Source organism: Poecilia formosa, unplaced genomic scaffold, assembly GCF_000485575.1.
Source record: "Poecilia formosa unplaced genomic scaffold, Poecilia_formosa-5.1.2 Scaffold411, whole genome shotgun sequence".
NCBI classification, from domain to species: Eukaryota; Metazoa; Chordata; class Actinopteri; order Cyprinodontiformes; family Poeciliidae; genus Poecilia; species Poecilia formosa.
Window position 1 is genome coordinate 17,909 of NW_006800350.1, and position 21,562 is coordinate 39,470.

Below are 21,562 nucleotides of genomic sequence, written 5' to 3' on the forward strand. Positions count from 1 at the left end.
GGATCAACTGACTGATGAACCAGCGCAGGTTCCTCTGCAGATGCGACCAGGAGGAATTGGTGAGGCTGAGAGTTCAGACTGTAGCGGAGAAGTGGAGTCGTTTCATTTCATTTATTATAAGTTATTGGGGCCTCAGTCAGTGGTTTGTGTCACGACGTAGGAGAAAAGGTTGGATGCTTTCATCTGTATGTGTGATGGGATCTGGATTCAGGTTCAACTAGTGAATATTATCTAAACCGCATAAAAATGCAGCTCAATGTTAATATGATTATAATTTGATGGGTAAAAATAGCAGATGGCGGATTTTTTATGCTGTCCGTCAAAATGACGGAGAACAAAAAAGTCCAGCGCTGGTTGTACATATTTAAGCTTCAGTGTTTTTATGTGGAAATATCACCTCTCCGAACCTCGTCTTTGTAAAAGCCTTCTGCTTCCTCCGCGGTATCAACTAGTTCCTTGATTATGTTTTCTGTATCCCAGTGTTAGTTCATTCAGAACCGTTCAGTTAGCAAACCTGCAGGTTCCGAGATGATTCGGGTTTTCCAGCTGGTGCCCGGCAGTCTGAGCTGATGATCGGCCTCTTCCGCCTGAAGGGCGACGCTGTTTATTTCCGCTCGTCTCTCTCTGATGCTGAACCGAAGATGTTTTACTGCAGACTCTCAAATGTTCAGCTACACAGCAGAAACCGCTTCCTAATCGACGATAAACGAGGAAGTCTAGAAGCTAAAGATGCTAACATCTCGTTCGCTTCCGCTGGAAGTCCCACACGTAGACTTCCCCCAGAAACAGTTCACATCATTTTAGTTCCGCCGCGGCTTAGAAATATTTTTCCCCTAATTGTTTTTCTTTTATTTTGTTTGCTTGTTTTTGCTTCATCTAAACAACAAAAAAGTTTTTTGGTTGTTGAACAGAGTGTCCCATCCACACAGAGACTGACGGCTTCCTTATTTTACTTTATAGCACATTAAAATAATATTAACAGACAATCAAACATGAATACATTTAAAGCATGCTTCTTTTTCAGAACTGTTATATATTTGGTGTATGTTCAAATTATACATTTATTTCTATATTAGTAAGAAACTCTCTAAAGGACTTCAAGAATAAAATGAGACAAGAAATATTTTGCAAATATAATTAAATTAATATTAAAATAACACAAAATCAGTTATTAATTAAATAATGCTTTCTTGTTTAGAAAGCATTATAGAACTAGAGAAAACGACTTTCTGGTCATGTCGTACAGTACGGAGCCTCCTGGGGGACGTAGAGATTTTTCTTTTGCGTTCCCTCACAATATGCTTACCGCAATATTTGCTGGTCTAATTTTTTATGCAGTCACAATGTCAATTTAAAATGTAAAATTTAAAGAGCCTCAGTGAAAACGTGTTTATTCTCTTTGGTGCAAAAAACTGATTGAAAATCGATTTATTCCCTGCATGTTTGTGTCTGCTTGTATAAAGCTGGGATGGAAACGGCCCTTTAAACCAGGGGGGCCCAGAGTGGGTCCTGGAGGGTCAGAGTGGGTCCTGGAGGCCCAAAGTGGGTCCTGGAGGCCCAGAGTGGGTCCTGGAGGCCCGGCATCCTGCATGTTTTAGTTCTCTCCCTGGTGGTAGTGACAACCTCTTCAGCAAGTCGATGTTCTGCTTAGGCCTCTAACGAACCATCATTTGATGCAGGTGTGTAAAACCAGGGAGAGACTAAAACATGCAGGATACCGGGCCTCCAGGACCCACTCTGACCCTCCAGGACCCACTCTGACCCTCCAGGACCCACTCTGACCCTCCAGGACCCACTCTGGGCCTCCAGGACCCTCCAGGACCCACTCTGGGCCCCCCTGGTTTAAACCATTCAGACCAGCAAAAGAGACACAATCAAAACTGTCAGAAATAGTCCAAATAGTTTGGATATATTTTTATTTCTTTCCTTCTTATGGAAAGTTTCTTTTTATGTTGTAGGTTTGTGGTGAATTTCTGTCCTAAAGAAAAAGATATAAAACTTCAGACATTTCACAACAAGACATTAACATACATGAAAAAACCTCAGAAAAGCCTCATGTTGTAGCAGAAAGTACGATGGCCACCGTGAGAAAGGCTGAGTTGGGTTATAACACATGAACTGATCAGAACTCCGTAGAGCCGAGTATCAGCAGCCAGAACCTTAAAGACAAATACAGACCCTTCATTAGCATAAATATCTGATGTATTTATCATTTCACAGACCAACCGGTTTAGGAAACAATGTAGATTACATGTTATTATTATACTCAGGTGAAAATAAGAATGGAAATTAACTGAATGATTGAAGATTTTCAGCTTCTCAAAGGTTCAACGTTTGAAAGTTTTCAGTAAAAGTCACCATCCATAAACCTGCAGCTTTAAAAGTAAAAACATGAAAAAGATTATTTTCCCTCTGATTTCCAGTAGATAATCATTAGCAACAGCCTTTGTCCACTGCGGAGTCCTGACTGCAGCGACGGTTGAACTTTAACCTCCAGGGTTTATGACAGGGATGATGCTTAAGCTTCTGTTACATAATCTGAGTCTTAACAATAAAACGTTTTTATAAATGTGTGTGAAACTTATTAACATAAAACTAAGAGTATCCACATTTGTCTCCAACTACAGCTACACAGGAAAAATGTATCAGTTCTCACTGGTGATAAATATATTCAGCAAAAATTATTTCAGAACTTTAAAGGACTTTAAGCAATAATTGAGAATTATCATTCAAAGAAATTTTATTTTTCAGTAACTTTAAAAGTTATCTTGGAAAATATGACAACAAAAAGGATAAGAGTTTATTCATAAAGTTACATTTTAAATACTTAATAGGTCCAAGTCATCTAAAACTTGACACACTGAATAGCAAATCGTGTTTCTTGTGAACAAAGTAAAACTTTATTAAGACAAAACTTTGCCAAATGTTAATACTTTGCATAAAAAACTCAGAATGAAACACAGCATCAGAATTAAAAAACAGTATTAGTTGATTTACATGATTCAGGAACGGATTCATTCAGGCTGGAGCAACAGACCTGATTTTAATGAATCATTAAAATGTATTTAACCTCCTGCTGGTTTGGCAGAAGGAAACATTTTATTTCCTGCAGCAAGTGGAAGATGATCTGAGTGGAAAAGATAAAACATGGTTGATGTTATTTATCACAACTTTATAATTAATGCTTTAGCTGATCAGTGCAGTAACCATTCTCTAGCTGAAAACAAACATTTAAACACAGTGTTGGTAAAACTAAAGGAGGGAATTTACAACAGAGGCAGTGGTGGAGAGTTTTAGTCAACAGACCAACATCACTAAGTTGGACGTCTCCAGTCCAAACGCTCTGATCAGGTATCGATGAGGCACTTTGTTATCCGGACCAGTCTTTGTTTTTCGCTCAGCCCATGTCGGTACGGGACACTTTTCATGACACGTTTACCAGGTTCAGCAGCGTCTCAGTCTGAGCCGATTCTAACGGACCCAAAACAAGAGACATTTGGTCTGCTTGAACTTCAGCAACATTAAATGTTTGTGCATCTTGAATATGAATATCTGGTTTCTGCTCTACATATGCTGTAAGTTGCTACCTTATAAAGTAAACTGAATGACCTGGAGGCTTCTTAACCCTGAGTTTTTCTGTCGGGCCGAACCTTCGTGGTGCCTACAAAGATTTTATCACCAGGAACAACAACGGCTTGTTTGTTTGAAGTCCATCATTTGGGAGAAAGATTTCTTGCATAATTTACAAGAATCATGTTTTGGTTCTTTACCTGAGGGAAGTTGCTCTCTCAACTTCTTCAGATTAAATTAAATTAAATTAAATCCAAGCTACATGTTTGTATGTGCTGCTGTATTTTAAAGATATTAATAAAAGTTTCCAGAGGTCATCATAGGGCTGGCTGACCTTTGAAGACCTCTGGAAAAGTTTATTCACATCTTTAAAATGATAGCAGCACAAAAAGAACATGTAGCTGCACAAACGTTTGACACCAGTTTAGTTTAAATCTGAAGGTTTCGGGGCCAAAGTCTCCTCTTGTGTTTTTACTACAGTCGACAAAATGTTGGTCACAAGGAAAGAAAGGCCTGGACTCGTTTCCTACAAAGAACATGGCTTCTCACTTGTGTGACTGTGAAGGTGACGAATCAAATCAATATTTTTTCTAAAAGATTTTTTGCACAATTTACAGGAAGAAGGCCTTTTATCTTTGTGAGTCGTCTTGAGAAGAGCCAAACAACTGGGGTTGCTGAGAGGCTCACCTGTGTGAGCTCTGCGGTGACGAGCCAAATTACTGCTGTGCTTAAAGGTCCTACCACAGAAGTCACAACAAAATGGCCTCTCATCCCAGTGAATCCTTCTGTGTCGAGCCAAGTAGCTCCTTCTACTGAAGGATTTATCACACAGTTCACAAGGATGCGGTTTCTTGTCTGTGTGAGTTCTAAGGTGACAAGCCAAACTACTCTGGTTGATAAAATGTTTGTCACACAAGTCACAAGAAAAAGGCCTCTGATCCCAGTGAATCCTTCTGTGTCGAGCCAAGCAGCTCCTTCTACTGAAGGATTTATCACACAGATCACAGGGATTCTCCATCTCTGTGTGAGTTCTAAGGTGATCAGCCAAACTACTGTGGTCAATAAAATGTTTCTCACACAGGTCACAAGAATAATGCTTGTCAGCTGTATGAGCTTTATGATGACGAGCCAGATTACTGCTGTGTTTAAAGGTTTTACCGCAAAAGTCACAAGGAAACGGCCTCTCATCTCCGTGAATCCTTCTGTGACGAGTCAAATACCTCTTTTTACTGAAAGATTTATCACACAGTTCACAAGAATACAGCTTCTCATCAGTGTGAGTTTTAAGGTGATCGGCCAAACTGCTATGTTTGCTAAAAGGTTTGTCACACAAGTCACAAAAATAAACCTTTTTACCCGTGTGAGCTCTCCGGTGATGGGCCAGATTGCTACTGTGTCTAAAGGTTCTGCCACAGAAGTCACAAGGAAACGGCCTCTCATCCCCATGAATCCTGATGTGACGAGCCAAATAACTCCTTTTATTAAAAGATTTGTGACACAGTTCACAGGGGTAAGGTTTCTCGTCTGTGTGAGTCGTAAGGTGGTTGGCCAAGCTACTATGTTCGCTGAACTGTTTGTCACAGAAGTGGCAGGAATAAGGTTTGTCAGCTGTATGAGCTTTACGATGATGGGCCAGATTACTACTGTGTCTAAATGTTCTCCCACATAAGTCACAAGGAAACGGCCTCTCATCCCCGTGAACCCTTATGTGACGAGCCAAATAACTCTTTTTACTGAAAGATTTGTCACACAGTTCACAGGGATACGGTTTCTCATCTGTGTGCGTTCTAAGGTGTAGCGTTAAAGCCGATTTCCAAATGAAACCTTTTCCACAAGTCAGACATAGGAAAGGCTTCTCCTCTTTATGGGTTTTAAGGTGATAAATCCAATTCTTACGAGCTGTGAAAGATTTTTCACACATGTCACAACAATATGTGTTCTGGTCGCTTCCTTGCTGCTGTGGGTTCAGTTCTGCAGGGGAGTTCAGTGGGACCGGCTGGTTAGTGCTTGGCTCTGGATCAGTGCTGTCATGAGCTGGAGTCACCATCGAGGTTTCAGGCTCCTGCTTCACCTCAAGTAGACCTTCATCCTGGCTGTTGTAGAAATCCTCCGGTTCTGCTTTAATCTCCACAGATTCTGTTTCCTCCTTTATAATCTGCAGCTGTTGTGGTTCGTTGTGGATCATTTCCCCATAAACTGGAGTCACCGTAGAGGCGCTGGTCTGCTGCTGCACTGAAAGCTGTTTGTCCTGAAAGACCCACACTTCAACATGTTCTACTTTCTCAAGCTGAGGTTCTGGTTCCTTGTTTGGCTCACTGGCCTGCTGTGGTTCTGCTTCTTCCTGTTCCTCCTTTATTTGCAAATTGTTTGGCGTCTCGTCAGGAATGGAGTTTCTGTCTCCAGTCATCAGAACGCGATCAGGAAGTTCTTCACAGGTAGCGACAGACATGATGCAGTGGAAGATCTGCGGGAATCAAGACCAGCAGAACGCTGTTAACAGAAACTAGGAAGAGTTAAAAGCTCACGAATGTGAACAAGGTTTAATAAGTGAAACTTTGCTTGCAGAATGATGTTAAAACACATTTTCGGTTGAGGGGGATTTATTGAATTTCTTTGTTTCTGTTTCGATGCTTAAAGAATAGTTTAAGGCGTTTGGCCAACCAAACTGGACTGCTATGAAGCTCTGGTGACGTCTGGTGCTACCATCACCTGTTCTGCTAACCCAGGTCAATTAACCCATTACTGCTGCATTCGCCTCAGCAGCAGCTCCAGCCGAAGCTAGATCATGACTAACCATGTGTACTTAACTATATCCTCTAAGAAGGAAAATGTCCTTTCTGAACTGAGGATGCTGAAAGCTTTAAATGTGATTGAAGTAGCCTGGGCCTGCTAGTCCCCTCTGCTAATGCTAGCTAGTACTCTCCTCCTCCATTATCGGCCTATCATCAGTCAGATCAGTAACTGATGTCAGACTGCATGAAGCCTCCTGTGATAAGAAGTTTGCCTCCTCTGGGTGAGTTAGTTTTAATACATGAAAACTATGGACACACAATAATTAATGTAGACCTTATTTAAATAGATGAGACATGGTTTCTGTTCATATGTTTTGCAAATGTGGCTTAATAGGTTTTTTCACAGTGTTATAACTTTTTTAAAGAGTCAACTGTTCCTGGTTTTGTTTGGACTATTGATGTCACAGCTTTATATTTTTGTTTACTAGTCTCTCTTATTTCTAGGAATGTTATTGATTATTATTGGTTATTGGCTTTTAGATTAGAAAACTATTGGTTATCTGTGTCAAAATAAAGTTAACATGCATCTCTCATGATAACGTTTTATAAGCTGACAATGAATCCCATCCTGTTCTGACATAATGAGAAGAACTGTGAAAAACTTGACTTGATTTTATTACTGCTCTTCAACAGTTTCTAGTTTAATGCTTCTGTTGTTTGCAGGTTTTTGAAACTCAGCATTTTAATGGAGCATCTTGCTAACTTGTTTCTTAAAGGGAATTCCTTTGTTAAGTAACACCATTACTAATCTGCCTAATCTAAGTATTTTCCTCTGAACTGCTGTGATCATTAAATTAATTTCGGTGTCTTTAATTTCCCCTGATAAGCTGAAAAAGAGAAATATTGGTGGATAAATAATGGATATTTGGCCATTTAGTTTCAGCTATAAATATTAGTTTTATCTCAAGTTAAACTTGTTAGTTGCTTTAACAAAAAAAATGTGTTTGACTCTTATTAATATTTTTGTTACCAAAATGTTTTACTGGTTGTTTTAATAAATGAAAAAGGTTTCAATCCATTCAGAAACTGAACATGTGTGATTGCAAATTTATGGTGTAAATATTGGTTTCAACTGGAGAGCAGATCCGCCTCTGAAGCCAGACTGCAGACACACCCACTAGCGTTAGCTGATATCAAAGCGCTTTGCTACATTCTCTGCTGCAGATACAGCAGCTTCACTTACCTTTTTACGTTTTTCCCAAACATCAGAGTTGCAGCATTTCCTGTCCGTCCACCTCAGAAAATCTCCGCTTGCTCTTACAGGAACGATGCTGCTGGGAGAAGTACGACAATCTGGACAAATATGAACAGTTTGAATCTGAATAATGTTCCAGTACCAATTGTATCAACATACTGGTTATTTTGACAGCCCTAATTCTGAGTCTGCTTTGTTTTTTTCAAACGCCCAGTCAGCCCCAGCTGCTGGTTAATGAACCAGGCTCAGGTCTGCTGCAGGCTTCTTCCGGTTAAAGGAGAGTTTTCCTCTCCACTGTCGCTACATGCATTTCCAGTTGGCGTGAACGCTGCAAGTCAGAAAAACTTTTAACCAAATTGAATAATAAACAAACTTAATGCATTGTTTAACAGCTAGGATCAACTTAAAATCTGTCTGTATGATTTGATTAAACTGGATTTCTTCTTGTAAAGTGCCTTACAAAGACATGACGTTTAAAATGGATTCAGAATGCACATATGGTAGATATTACCAAATGGTATTTTACCTATTAGTTCCTTTAATAGTGATTAAATCATTCTTTGTTTGGGTTGACAAAATGTGTGTTTGTTCCTGAGGAAGGAAACCGGAACGTTTGACCCAAATGTCATACACGTCAACGGGATTACTGGGGGATGTATGTAAACTTCTGAGGACAGTCAGAAATCAATCTGACACGTTCTGTCATTAACCTAAAACAGCAGAAGTTTAGTCTGATTCGCTTCAGACGGCGAGGAAAAATTAGCTTTCATGTGTAATCTGTCTGCACAAAGCAACCAAAATCACAGAGTTGCTGGCTAACAAATGATGTTGGTTAAATCAATGAACATTATCAGACCAGTCAATGCTGGGCCACAGCCAAATGAAATGCCACTAAAATACCGGAGAATCTTGTTTCTTCATTGATGAATATTTTTCACATCGATTTTGAGCTACTGTTTCCAGTTTCTCAAAAAATTAAAATGAAAGAAAACAAATAACTATAAACGACGCAAATAATGGAGCTGGACGGGACCTGCTTCCTCCGCCTTATCAACTAGTTCCCTGTTTTCAGTGTTGGTTCATTCAGAACCGAACAGCTGAAATACCTGGCGGTTCTGGGCGGATGGATTCTCTCTGGTGATTAACCTAAGACGTTGATACTACAGACACTGAAATATTCAACTCACACAGCAGAAAACGTCTTTAAAACGACGATAAACAGAAGGTAGCTTGGGAGCTAATGCTGCTAGCGCCTCATTTCCACCGGAAGTCTCACAAGGAGAATTACCCCAGAAACAGTTGTGGCCTCTTTCGTTCCGCCTTCAGCTGCTGTTTTTCTCCTCACGTATTAGCTTTCATTCAAGACATGATTGTATTTTCTGAAATAACTCTGAATAATCTACTAGAAATATTAAAATATTTAAACCTTTATTTGAGCAAAGATTCTATATACATTAACAAAAGAAAATTTGAAATGAAGTAAAACATGCAATTTGTGCAAAATATAGTAACTTCAGTAAAATATTATATTCTGTTATATGCAATATATTTAAGTGCATGTTATTTCACTACATATTTTGTGCCTATTAATGTAGTTTAGATAAATTTTAAATTGAAGTAATTTTCATTTTCTAGATTCATTAACAGATCAGTGTGTGAAATTTCTAAACTAAGGAAAGAAACGTGAATAGCCAGAATAATAATAAATAACTAATAATGATCACAACAATGATTCTAACCTGCAATTATCCTGAAACACATTTGCATCTGGGGAAAAAGGACAAAACAAAATAGAAAGAATTCTTCTAAACTTTTATATTTCGATTGTTTAGTAGATTTAGGTCAACCTTAACAAAAACATTGAAAGCAAAACAACATGTAAAAAACTTGATTGGAAATTAGAAGCATCTTCAAGTGTGATGTTTTTAAATGTATTACTTATTTATACTTTCATTGAACAGAGAAAATAGGAAAAATAACCCAGACAATACAATTTTTTAAACATCAACTGAAATGTAATAAAACAATAAATCAAAATTTTTATGAAAAATTATCATGAGAAGTGATAAATAATAAAACAAATATCCATCGCTAAACTCGATTCTAAACGTAAGATGCTGTGGATTATAAATGTTTATTCCAGTAAATTTTGTTAGTTAAAGCTTAAACTTAATGTAAACACATTCAATTGCTCAAAAAACTTTAAAAGAAAAGAACGTTTCAAACAAAAATTTGATCTTGATGTACTGAACATAATGGTGTTAACAGATGGTAAGAATGTTTGTAAAATCTTAACATCTTCAGACAGATTAGAGATATTCTCAAAGAAAATCTGAACTCCAAACACGTTGGTCTGAGGATCTTCACGATGTCAAAGGGTGTACAAATAAAAGCTATGGCTGTTGCACCATGAGCATTTTTCTGGCTGAAAATACTTAGAAAAAGCCGACAAGCTGTGTTTAGACTGAAGTCATGAGATTAGTTCATTAGTTTTCTCTTCAAAAATGTCGAGCCTTTTGCTTTGTATTTTGGAGAGAAATTTCTATTCTGTATACGAGTTTTCTGATGAAGACGCCACAACTCCCAATTCTCTACAGCTATTATAAAACAGCACAGAAACAGAGCTACTAGGTTACTACATACTGATAATCAGTTGATGTCGCTACTTGGGAAATTATGATCCAAATTACTAACCATAATATTTGTCTTTTCCATTTGTCAAAAGTTATTCATAGAAAACCCAAACCTACTTTTTCACAACAGGGATTTTAACCAGCTGAAGGAGGAAACAGAACTGGATAGGTTTGAATTAGCCTTCCATGGATTCCTCTACTGCTAGACACTTCCTGTAGAAGATCTCTTCCCGAAGCCACCAACTTTAATTTGTCCACTCTAAATCTCTCTGATCATTTGTTCTTCCAGTAAGAAGAATGGTCACATAAGGTTCATAATTGATCAAAGCAGCTGGTCTACTCTGATGCAAACCTGGTTTAAGAAGTTGTGATTCAATAGAAGATGAGACTGATATGTTGATGTACATTAATTTAATTTACTGCAGCATTAATCCACACAACATCCAGACTGTTAATACATTTTAATGGTTGTCACTTAGTAAATACAGAGAAATGTTATTTTGATATTTCACTTCATGCATCATGTGTGGAAACCCAAAGTAAAACATTGTGACAATGCATTACAGGTTTTCATCTTTTAGAAAAGTTTCCCTAAACATCACTCCTGACAAACTGCTCAAAAGAACAAAAACAACAAATTGATATTCTCCACTCAGCTAAGACTGGAAATCCACCTGAGAGTAAAAAGTTTTATCAAACAGAACACCACAGGGCTTCAGATCAGATTTAGAAAACTTTTACAAATTGTCAAAAAACAGTCATAGAAAAAGGAAACAGCTACAACAGACATGCTTACCACAGATCTGACAGAGGAAAGGCTTCTATTTTGTGTTCATTCTGACATGGTAATTCAAACTACTTTTATGGCTGAAACCTTTTCCACATGTTCCACAAAAAAAAGGTTTGTCTCCTGTGTGAATTCTCATATGTACATCCAAGCTATGTTTGTGCCTAAAACACTTTCCACAGGTTCCACATGAGAAAGGTTTCTCACCTGTGTGAGTTCTCACATGGCCTTTCAAAACATTTTTTTGACTGAAACATTTTCCACAAGCTTCACATGAGAAAGGTTTCTCACCTATGTGAGTTCTCATGTGCTTAAGCAGATTAGTTTTTTCAATAAAACCTTTTCCACAGGTTTCACATGAGAAAGGTTTCTCACCTGTATGAGTTCTCATGTGGCTTGTCAAATGACTCCTTTGATTGAAACCTTTCCCACAGGTTATACACAAGAAAGGCTTCTCTGCTTTGTGAATTATCATGTGGCTACTCAAACTACCTTTTTGATTGAAACATTTTCCACATGTTTCACATGAGAAAGGTCTCTCACCTGAGTGAGTTCTCATGTGACTAATCATATTACCTTTTTGGTTGAAACCTTTTCCACAAGTTACACATGAGAAAAGCTTCTCAGCTGCATGAATTCTTTTGTGAATAGTTAAATCGTTGATGCATTTGAAAATTTTCCCGCACACTTTACACTGCTTGGACAATTTACCTTTGTGTATTTTCCGGCCTTTCATTCCTCTCTACATCGTCACTTTGTCCTCCATTTTTCTGAGCTCTCTTCTGCTGCTGATCATCTTTGCTGGAATCTGATGCCTTGGTCTTTATATTTTGATATTTTGTTTTTGGGAAGTTCTGAATCAGGATTTTGTTTTCACTGATTTCAAGTTGGTGGTGGTCTGTTTTATCATCAGAAAACTTTAGGATTACGGTATCAACGTTTTGCTTCAGTACTTCCTGGTTTTCATCCTGACTGATGCCTTCAGCCTCTTTCTCTACCATCAGCTCAGGTCCTGATCCGTGATCCTCTGCCTTCACTTGGTTAGGTTCTAGTTCAGCTGGCTCCTCTTTGAGTTCTGGAGATTTAGAATCAGTTCCCTTTACTGTATCCGTCTTCTGCTGTAGTACGTCCTGGTCTTCTACCTCAATCTTTACCATCTGCTGAGCTTCTGACTGACCATCATCTTCCTTCCTTTGTTTCAGTTGTAGTTCTACTGGTTCTCCTTTTATTTCAAAAGATCCAGAATCTGTTTGAATTGAAGTTTCCATTTCTTCTTTCTTTAAAAACTGCTGAGGTTCTGATTCATACTCTTCTTCTTTTACTTGTATAAGTTCTGGTTCCTCTTCCTCTCCTCTTTTGGGTTTTGGAGATTTGGTTCCCTTCTGGTCAAGAACAGAAATCTCTTGTTGGTTGAGGATAAAATGTGGAGCAAAAACATCTGGCTTAATAATAGACATAATTTTGTGGCAAATCTGAAAAAAGGGAAAAACACAACCGCTCATGTTTGTTGTTTGTTGTACTGTCCACCACTCTCAGTTATTTGATTTTTCTGATTGTGTTAAATATTAATAAGATAATTACAGTGGGGGATTTTAACAATCATGCTGACACTGAAAGTTATAGACTAAATGTAATCTTAACTGCTATTTATGACTTACTTGGTTTTGCACATAAAATCTGCAGACCTACACACTTTTCCCTTCACACTCTGGATCTATTTCAGACCAATACATTTCTTCATCTGCTTCTGAACAAATGACACTATTTACTATAAAACTACCCTCTGTGCATTTCTGATAACCACTGAAATTAATTTAATCGAATACTCAAACCTGTGGGAAAATTCCATAACAGTTTATATTTATGCTAATTTATATGGACAACAGAAACCAATTTGGTCCCAATATTGACCCTTGGGGGACACCACAAACAATGTCCAAAAATTAGGACTGAAGGTAGATCTACTTCTCTTATACCGTAGTGTTTTATTGCTTAAGTAATATTTTATGATTAACTGTAATGAAAATTAAATTTAAATGAAAAAAAGAATGAAATCCACAAACTAATATTATTTAGTTACAGTTCTGTTAAAGAACTGTTATGATCCAACAGTGATGTGATCTAAAACTGTTAATATTCAGCCACTTTATTTTAAATGAAGTTGAGGTTAAAAGGTCTTTTTCTATTTTACATTTACTACAACCTAATGAAACCTGCTGGACTTCTTTCTGTTTTACTGAAACGTGAACGTTACTCAGCAGGTTGTTTTCTCTTAACCAGTTAACTGTATGAAAACCTGCCTTCAACGTCTTTTGGAGATTTCGGAATCATATCCATGTTGCACAGAAGAAACTGTGATTCCAACACGATGCACATTTAAACAGACATTGATAAATAGTTGTCATCTCACTGATGTCGTCTGTTCTGATCCCCAAGCAGCAGGGGGCGCTGTAGCAAAAACAACATATCTATATTTGGATCTCTGATTATTATTATTATTATTACTACTATTATTATTATGGCAATATTTTCATAGAGTATCTAAAACTTAAGGCCAAAGAGAAGCATACAGTCTTAGTAAATAATCCCATCTCTCAGCTGTCTATGTAGTTTAATAGCTAACCTCAGCAACGTGTCGAAGCCTCAACAAAGCCTGGATCAGAAAACACAACCCGGAGGTTCGGAGACGATTTGGGTTTTCCAGCCGGTATCCAGCAGTTTGAGCTGATGATTGATCTCTTCCTCAGATTTGTTGGATATTTCTCCAGCAGCAGTTCGTCTGTCTCTGATTAATTTCTCTCTGATGAAGAATATATTGTTATTGAAGACAGTGAAACACGCAGCTCACGCAGAAATCGCCTTCTTAACTTCGTTAGTCAAAAGGCAGCCTGGAAGCTAGCGCTGCTAGCGCCATGTTGTTTACTTCCGCCGGAAGTATCACATGTAGATCTACCTCAGAAACAGACAACACGTTTTAAGTTCCACCTCCAACTGGCGGAACTTGAAACATGTGAGAATGTGAAAAAAAAACAAAAAACAATAAATTTAATAAATATACCACAGGAAGATTAAGAAAGCAAAAATAATTCGAATTTAATTAGTTTTTAAAAACGTATAAAAAAGGACATTTTGATCCACTCCATACAAAATGAAGGGAATGAAAGATATTTATATAGAATACAAAATACAGTTTATGTTACAAGAGGAAGAGGAATAAGCAGGTGGGAGATCATTTTAACTTATCTCTGGTCATAGTTTTTTAAATGACACTAAGACTGGGAATCACCCTACTGGTTTATGTAATTGGTATAATACTGCAGACATGATGGAACATGGTTTTATTAATTGCAGGAAATATATGAAGATTATTGAATATGGAAAGTTTTAATAAGGAACTGATATTTGAAAATAGCCGTTGGTCAGGTGAATAGGGGAAAGGAAAGAAAGGAATATTTCGTTTTTTGAAAAATAATGATTTGAGAAGAATTTGAGGAGCGGTTCGGAGTAGTAAAATCCAAGAGATGGCAGTAGTGCAACACTGATGCTGTTAAAAGGATCCGCCATTATTTGTAGCAATCAACTTTATTTGGAAAATATTTATTTTAGATGTAAAAACAATATAGTAATAATACTGTAAGTTATTTAGGTTTGATAAATTTTAGAATATTGTCACATGAACGTGAGCATGTTGTTCTCACTGCAATGCATTCTGGGTAAATGACGTGAAATTGGTTCAACCATAGACATAATATAAGAATAGACGCTCAATAAAAGTGAGAAAGAAATTGACAAACTGTTATTTAATTTTGTGTGGAAGAATAAGACTCACTATACTAAAAAATCTACTCTAATCAATTCATATGAACATGGAGGACTTAATTGTTTATCTTTCTCTATTTTGACTAATACCTTTAAAATAAATTGGATCCGTCAATTTTTTAATTCTCCAGTGTCTTTCTGGAATTTTATACCTTCCCATATTTTTTCTAAATTTGGTGGTCTGAATCTCTTTTTAGTTTGTAATTTTGATATAACGAAACTCCCAACAAAACTCTCCAACTTTCACCGGCAGGCCTTTTTATCAAGGTTACTCATCTACAAGGAATTGGTGTTTGGCTCCTCTACTATTTATGCCGATGCCCTTCTGTGCCGTGTTCATGTATTTATCCATGTGTCCGCTTATCTTAGCCGCTATGATGCCTGACATGAGCTTCCATGTTGTAGAGACAGGTTATCGGCCGATAGTTGGATGGAACTGAACCCTTTGAGGGATCCTTCTGGATCAGGATTGTGCGCCCTTCAGTTAACCATTCAGGGTGAGTCCCATTTTGTAGCAGCTGGTTCAGTTCAGCTGCCGGTCGCTCATGGAGGGCAGTAATATATATATATAAGAGATGTGCCAATCAGGTTTATTCCTGCTGATTCCGATTCCAATCACCCATACCGATCACATAATAATAATTTTTTTAATCATAAGCACTACCGGTTACATTATGTGGAAAAAGGAACCCTGAATTCACCTTAATTTAGATAAAAACTTGTTTTTAATAACTTTTTCCAAGAAAAAAAACAAAAGAAAACAGGCATTTGCTTGTCTGTTCATCCATTTAAAGCAAATATTTATAAGCAGAGTTACACAGATGTGATTGTCCTCTTTTTAGGAAGACCTTTATGTCATAATTGATGGTAGGCTTCTACCCCACATGCAGAATCAGGCCTGGAGATCAATGGTGAGTAACAGTTTATTAGTAGAAAAAAACTATCACAAATGTCTAGCAGGTGATCCGTAGGAATAGGTCCGAGTCTCGCCTGGAAGCGGAGAGACAGGTCAATGATTTTGCCAGAGGTGGACAAAAAGTTTGATGGGTTAACAGGAGTAATCAGCTTACGTCTTCTTGGAAGGCTTTCCGATGGGGCGGAAAGCCCAACCGGGAGATCCAAGGTGAGTGTCTCTAGGGGGGAACGAACGGTGGGGGCGGGCAAGCCGGTGAGGTTCTGAGCTGCAGGCGGATTCGCCAATCGGAGTCGGCTAATACCTGGAAATGAAAAACAGGAAACGAGTGAGGAAGGCAGACAACAGGCAGAGGTTTTCTCAAGAAGGTCACAATAATACTAGCGTTTCTCAGGAGAAGGCTTAGCAAGCTAGAGACTACCGTGAAGGAATAATCCTCCAGAGGGGGAGAGGCCTGGTAGCTCCTTCAATCCTCTCTTGGCTGATGATCCAACGAGCTTCAGGCATGCAGCTCCAGTCCAGGCCACTCCCCAACAGGGAGCCAAAGGGGAGACACTTTTCTTTAACGAAAAACCCAGTACCTGACACTTTACTTTCTATTATTGGCTACGATATGAACGTAATGTGTGTCTGTTGTGAACCTCAGGGAGACTTTGTGTTGCCGACATAGATATATATTCTGATCCCAGAGCATTTTTTTTTTATCTCCCAACAAGTGGTTTCATCATTGAGACCTGAATTTTTTTCCAGGTTCACTACTGAGAAATTCAGTCGCACTCTTGAAATCTGCCAACTTCTGATTTCTATGTATTATGGGTCTTTCTTGTTTCATACTTTGTTTTTTGTGTACTATTAGTTATTTCCTAGTTAACAGAAAATACAGATAGTTTTAGATTAGAATAAAGAAAATAATTGACAGAAAAAATAATTGACAGAAAACTTCCCATTCAGAATTAACATTTACCGTTAACCAGCTGGTCACTGAATGAAATTGTTCAACAGCAGTGTCTTTGATGTGACTTCGTTTTTTTAGTAAACTATTTTTTGTTTTGTATTTTTAAGAAAGAAAGCTGAACTAAAGTAGGTTGTAGTCTGAGGTTTTCACCTTAAGTTTATTCTGAAAAGTGTGGTGGGTGTGGACAACTGGGCTCCTCATTAGACTTGATTGTAGCTTCAAGAATCCTTGTCCATCAGTTTCAAGTTGTGCATCAATAGTAGCCTTAATGCTGTGTTCACCTTTCCATAAAGACAAAATGTGAAGAAACCATCCAACAGTTCTAACAGTTGAACAGTCCTTGTTTGCATCTTCAAAATGTTAACATACTTCAGCTGTGGGGCTCCTGGTTCAGCAGACATCCAATGAAAGATGAACAAAGAATCTGCTGTAGTAGGAATTATCCTAATGTTTCAGTACTAATCTCTTCAGATTTGTCACAACATTTTATTACTCCTGTTCTGGGTTGCTAGAAAAGTAAAAGTACTCCATAATTTATAAGCTAAAAAAAGTTACTCTGGATAATAATCTAAAAAATATAATATTGTTCTAAAGAAGTTAGTTCTCCACAATTTCTAAAAGTAATCAAATAAACTAGTCAGAGCAAGGAAAAAAAACACATCAGGGAAGTGTGCACATGTAGCAACATTCAGATAATACAAAGATACGAAAGGTGGTTTGCCATGTATGACCATGAACCATGGAGCTCAGTCTCCCAGGCAACAGTCTGATATGATGGTCCTATCTAAGAGCAAGTCCTTGGGAGAGAAGTGGGAGGGAGCGTTGTATTTACAAATCTTCCAGGAGACAGGAGATACCCAGCCAAGGCAGACACAGGAGAGCCGATACAGATACAGAATACCTTAGGTCGGGGGGATTGTAAATTTCAGTCTGCCCTAAAGTCTCACCAATACATCTCTGTTCATTCCAATCATCCAAATTAGTGTGGCTGTTTCGCTGGACTGAAATTAGCAACTTCTCCAACATTGATTCCGGTGCAGATTTTAAGCTGTCAATGTTTCCAGGTAACAATGTAAACGCTGTAAAACTCAACCATTAGTGAGGTCAACATTCTAAGTATTTATAAGCAAGTCTATTGACAAATGTCAAATATATATTATGTAATTTATATAAGGGGGCTTCTAATTCAGGTTTTTAATTTTTATTTGGACAAAGTTCAATTCAACTTCTAGAAAATATAGTTTATGTGTCAAAACAAGCAAAAAAGATTATTTGTAGACAAATAAATGTTTGTAGTTAGAGGCGGAACGTAAAATGACTTGACCGTTTCTGGGATAGATCTTCATGTGACACTTCCGGCGGAAGTAACCAACACTGAACTAGCAGCATTAGCTTCCAGGCTTCTTCGTGTTTATCGGTGGTTAAAAAACGGCTTTGCTGGGTGAGCTGAATGTTTAAGAGTCTGCAGTAACAATATCTTCGGTTAATCTTCAGAGAGAATCGACCAGAGAGAGACTAACTGCTGCTGCTGCGGAAATATTCAGCCACACCGGAGGAGGAAGGATCGGTCATCAGCTCAGACTGCTGGAAAACCCGGATCACCTCCGAGCCTCCAGGTAGAGTTTGCTGATCCAGGCTTTACTGGAACTTCGGCATGTTGTTAGTTTCTGGTTTAAAACTTCATTTAAATCTCTGTTTTGCTCATATTAATGAATCTTCAGTACTTTAGATCTATAATATCTTAACTAAATAGAATAAAATAGCATTTATTGTTCCGCAAAGGGCAAATTCTGCAGCATCAGGTGTGAAGATTCACACAAAAAAGTTCTTAAAGTTTTGAAAACAATAGAAAACAAGAGTAACAATTACAACAATAGCAATGTTCTGTACAAAATTATAACTGTGCAGTTATTGTAAATAAAAATATCAGACACGTGATCCAAGGGATGTGCAACTGAGTTACATCACTTTTCCCAAAATGTACATGATGTTCACAGGGAGGAAAACCCATTTCATCATTGGGGGGCGGTCGGCAAAGTTACAATGAAATGTAACGTAAAATGTGTTTAAATTTATTTTATTGTGTTCAAGCTGCAGGGCCAAAAATGACTAGTAAGTAGTGATGCATATCAAAAGTGTTTTTCTCAGTAAACGACCTGCGGAGACCCACAGAAGTCAAACTAAGATTGAAATGTTTAGATCTGAGTTTGATTCAGAGTCACTGATCTAATCTCTGAAACACCTTTACAAAAACCTAATGCTCTGACTAAAAACAAGCTGTAATGAGTGACTCCACTTGATAAAACTCCTCATAAATATTGATTTATTGCAGTGAGTCTCAATACAAGTTATGTGTTATTTAAATTATAACCTTAATTATAATTAAAAGTTGCTTTAAACCTTTTCTTTTTGTTTTTCCATGTCCTGGATGGCTGAACCCATAAATATGTAGAAATTGAATATCTGGGAAGTTTCATACCTTAAGCTTAAGACTCAGCACCAGAAAAATATTAAGATTTTAATTTGTGGTTTTAAAGGCTCTATGTTGAAGATGGTAAGAATTAAAGGCGTACTTTATGTTTTTACTGTCAGCTGCCCCTCTGCTCCCAGCTGCTGGTAACGCTTCTGAGTTAGAGAGACAAATATAATTGAAATACCTTTGACAGAAAAAAGAGCCAAGTCTAAGTAATGCACAGCCGATCCAAAGTATTCGGCCTCCTTGAACTTTTCAACCCTTTGCTGCTTTCCAGGCTTCAAACATAAAGATCTAAAACTTTTATTATTTTGTGAAGAATAAACAACAAGTGGGACACAGTCGTTTGGTGGAACAAAATTTATTGTATATTTTCAACTTTTTTAACAAATAAAAACCTGCAAAGTGTGGCGTGTAATATGATTGGGCTCCTTCACTGTCAGTGCAGCAAACTCAGCCCAGACGTTCAGTTTGGGTCTCTGAATGATCCAACGTTGTCCTAACGATGATGAACAGAACCCACCTGTGTGTAATCAGGGCCCGTATAAATGCACCTGCTCTGTGATCGTCTCTGGTTGTTTAAAGCGCAGAGAGAATCATGGAGGCCAAGGAACGCAGCAGGCAGGGCCCAGAAGTTTAAAGCCGGTTTTGGATGCAAAAGGAGCTTTAAACACCTGAAGGAGCTCTGAGCAGCGATCATGTTGAAATGGAAGGAGCATCAGACCGAATCTACCCAGACCCGGCCGTCCCTTAACTGTCATCTGGAACAAGGAGAAGACTGATCAGAGATGCAGCCAAGAGGCCCAGGATCACTCTGGATGAACTGCAGAGATCTACAGCTCAGGTGGGAGAGTCTGTCCATAGGACAACAGTCAGAGGGACACTGGATAAATCTGGCCTTTATGGAAGAGTGGCCAGAAGAAAGCCATAAAAAGGCATCCATAAAAATCAGGTTTAAAGTTTCCCACAAGCACCTGGGAGACACAAACATGTGGAAGAAGGAGCTCTGGTCAGATATGATTGGCATAAAAGCAACACAGCTCATCACCCTGAACACACCATCCCCACTGCCAGACATGGTGGTGGCAGCATCATGGTTTGGGCTGCTTTTCTTCAGCAGGGACAGAGAAGATGGAAAACATTGATGGAAGACGGATGGAGCCGAAAACAGAACCGTTCTGGAAGAAAACCTGCANAAAAAATCTGCTCTAATCAATTCATATGAACATGGAGGACTTAATTATCTTTCTCTATTTTGACTAATACCTTTAAAATAAATTGGATCCGTCGATTTTTTAATTCTCCAGCGTCTTTCTGGAATTTTATACCTTCCCATATTTTTTCTAAATTTGGTGGTCTGAATCTCTTTTTAGTTTGTAATTTTGATATAATGAAACTCCCAACAAAACTCTCCAACTTTCACCGGCAGGCCTTTTTATCAAGGTTACTCATCTACAAACACAACTTCTCTCCTCACCGGTATTTCATTTGGAATAATAAGGACATCCTATATAAAAAGAAAACTATATTTTTTGATTCCTGGTTTACTCGTAACATTATTCTGGTTGACCAATTGTTTAACAGTGATGGCTTGTTATTGAGTTATGAGGAATTTCTCTCTAAATTTAATTTTCCTGTCTCTCCTGGAGAATATGCAAAAGTTTTTGGTGCCATTTCTACAAAAATTTGTATGTTATTCAAGCAGAAGCCGAGAGTCGGTTATCATAAAATATGTCTTAAACGTCTTCCTCGTAACAATAATAAATCGATCAGATCCCTGTTCCAGAGGGAAATGACCTCTGCTCCTGTAGTTGTACCATATTGGAATCGTTTTCATATTAATATATCCTGGAAATTGACCTGGCTGCTCCCAAATCACTTTCTTCTCACTAACAAGGTAAAAGAAGTGTCTTTTAAACTCATACACAGAATCTACCCTGTTAAAGTCTATCTACAGAAGTTCAACTCTAACATTGATGTAAACTGTTCCTTCTGTGACATTTGCCCAGAATCAGTCACTCATTTGTTCTGGTTGTGTTCTTACTCTAAAGTATTTTGGCAACATTTTTGTAACTTTGTTAACTCATAAATATCAGCAGGCTTCCAATTATATTGGAAAAATATCTTGTTTGGATTTCAACAAAATAAAAAAATGAATCTTTATCAATTTATTACTTTTAAAGGCTAAATTTCACCTACATAAATGTAAATTTTTTAGGAAAGACCAGACTTTTTAGTTTTTTTGATTGAACTTAAACATTATATATTTACAATTCAACCTTCAACTAATCAAAAAGCATAAACAACAATATGGACTTGCAATCAACTTGTTATTTACAAGAAATAAAGTTTATATATATATATAAAAAATTCCCCTCTCACCCTCCGTGGGTGGTCTCTTTCATCCTCTGAGCTCGGGTCCTCT

General features: G+C 37.8%; 3 protein-coding genes and 1 pseudogene across 10 annotated transcripts in view; 1 reads left to right on the top strand and 3 right to left on the bottom strand.

Annotated features, from left to right (window-relative positions):
* The window catches only part of LOC103155057 (gastrula zinc finger protein XlCGF57.1-like), an 11,347-nt gene extending 10,571 nt beyond the window's left edge, over positions 1 to 776 (bottom strand). The window contains exon 1 of one of the 3 annotated variants that reach the window (XM_007576586.2): positions 515 to 776. The gene's annotated coding sequence lies outside the window, so the exon portion shown is untranslated. Of the gene's footprint in view, positions 1 to 394 lie in introns of all 3 variants that reach the window. The other 2 variants (XM_016663268.1, XM_016663267.1) reach the window with 2 other exon arrangements.
* Positions 777 to 2,877: 2,101 nt separating this feature from the next.
* Positions 2,878 to 8,873, bottom strand: LOC103155060 (zinc finger protein 883-like). Of its 5 annotated transcripts, none has more exons than XM_016663262.1 (3): positions 8,747 to 8,873; positions 7,546 to 7,633; positions 2,878 to 6,034 (listed from the first exon to the last, which is right to left on the bottom strand). In XM_016663262.1, the coding sequence occupies exon 3, from the start codon at positions 6,017 to 6,019 to the stop codon at positions 4,097 to 4,099; it is 1,923 nt and encodes a 640-aa protein (XP_016518748.1). In that variant the 5' UTR covers positions 6,020 to 6,034; positions 7,546 to 7,633; positions 8,747 to 8,873; the 3' UTR covers positions 2,878 to 4,096. The 5 variants fall into 5 exon arrangements, with proteins under 5 accessions (XP_016518748.1, XP_016518749.1, XP_007576650.1 ...); XM_016663263.1 differs by having other exon boundaries at positions 7,546 to 7,636; XM_007576588.2 differs by having other exon boundaries at positions 7,546 to 7,655; positions 8,745 to 8,873.
* A 1,711-nt stretch (positions 8,874 to 10,584) lies between these two features.
* On the bottom strand, positions 10,585 to 13,925 carry LOC103155061 (zinc finger protein 1 homolog; annotated as a pseudogene).
* Positions 13,926 to 17,888: 3,963 nt separating this feature from the next.
* LOC103155062 (zinc finger protein OZF-like) overlaps positions 17,889 to 21,562 on the top strand; it is a 9,841-nt gene continuing 6,167 nt past the window's right edge. The window contains exon 1 of one of the 2 annotated variants that reach the window (XM_016663269.1): positions 17,889 to 18,268. The gene's annotated coding sequence lies outside the window, so the exon portion shown is untranslated. Of the gene's footprint in view, positions 18,281 to 21,562 lie in introns of both variants that reach the window. The other variant, XM_007576592.2, reaches the window with a different exon arrangement.

Excerpts from the sequence above, each read along its gene's own strand:
- LOC103155060 (XM_016663262.1), bottom strand. The coding sequence starts at position 6,019 with ATGTCTGTCGCTACCTGTGAAGAACTTCCTGATCGCGTTCTGATGACT.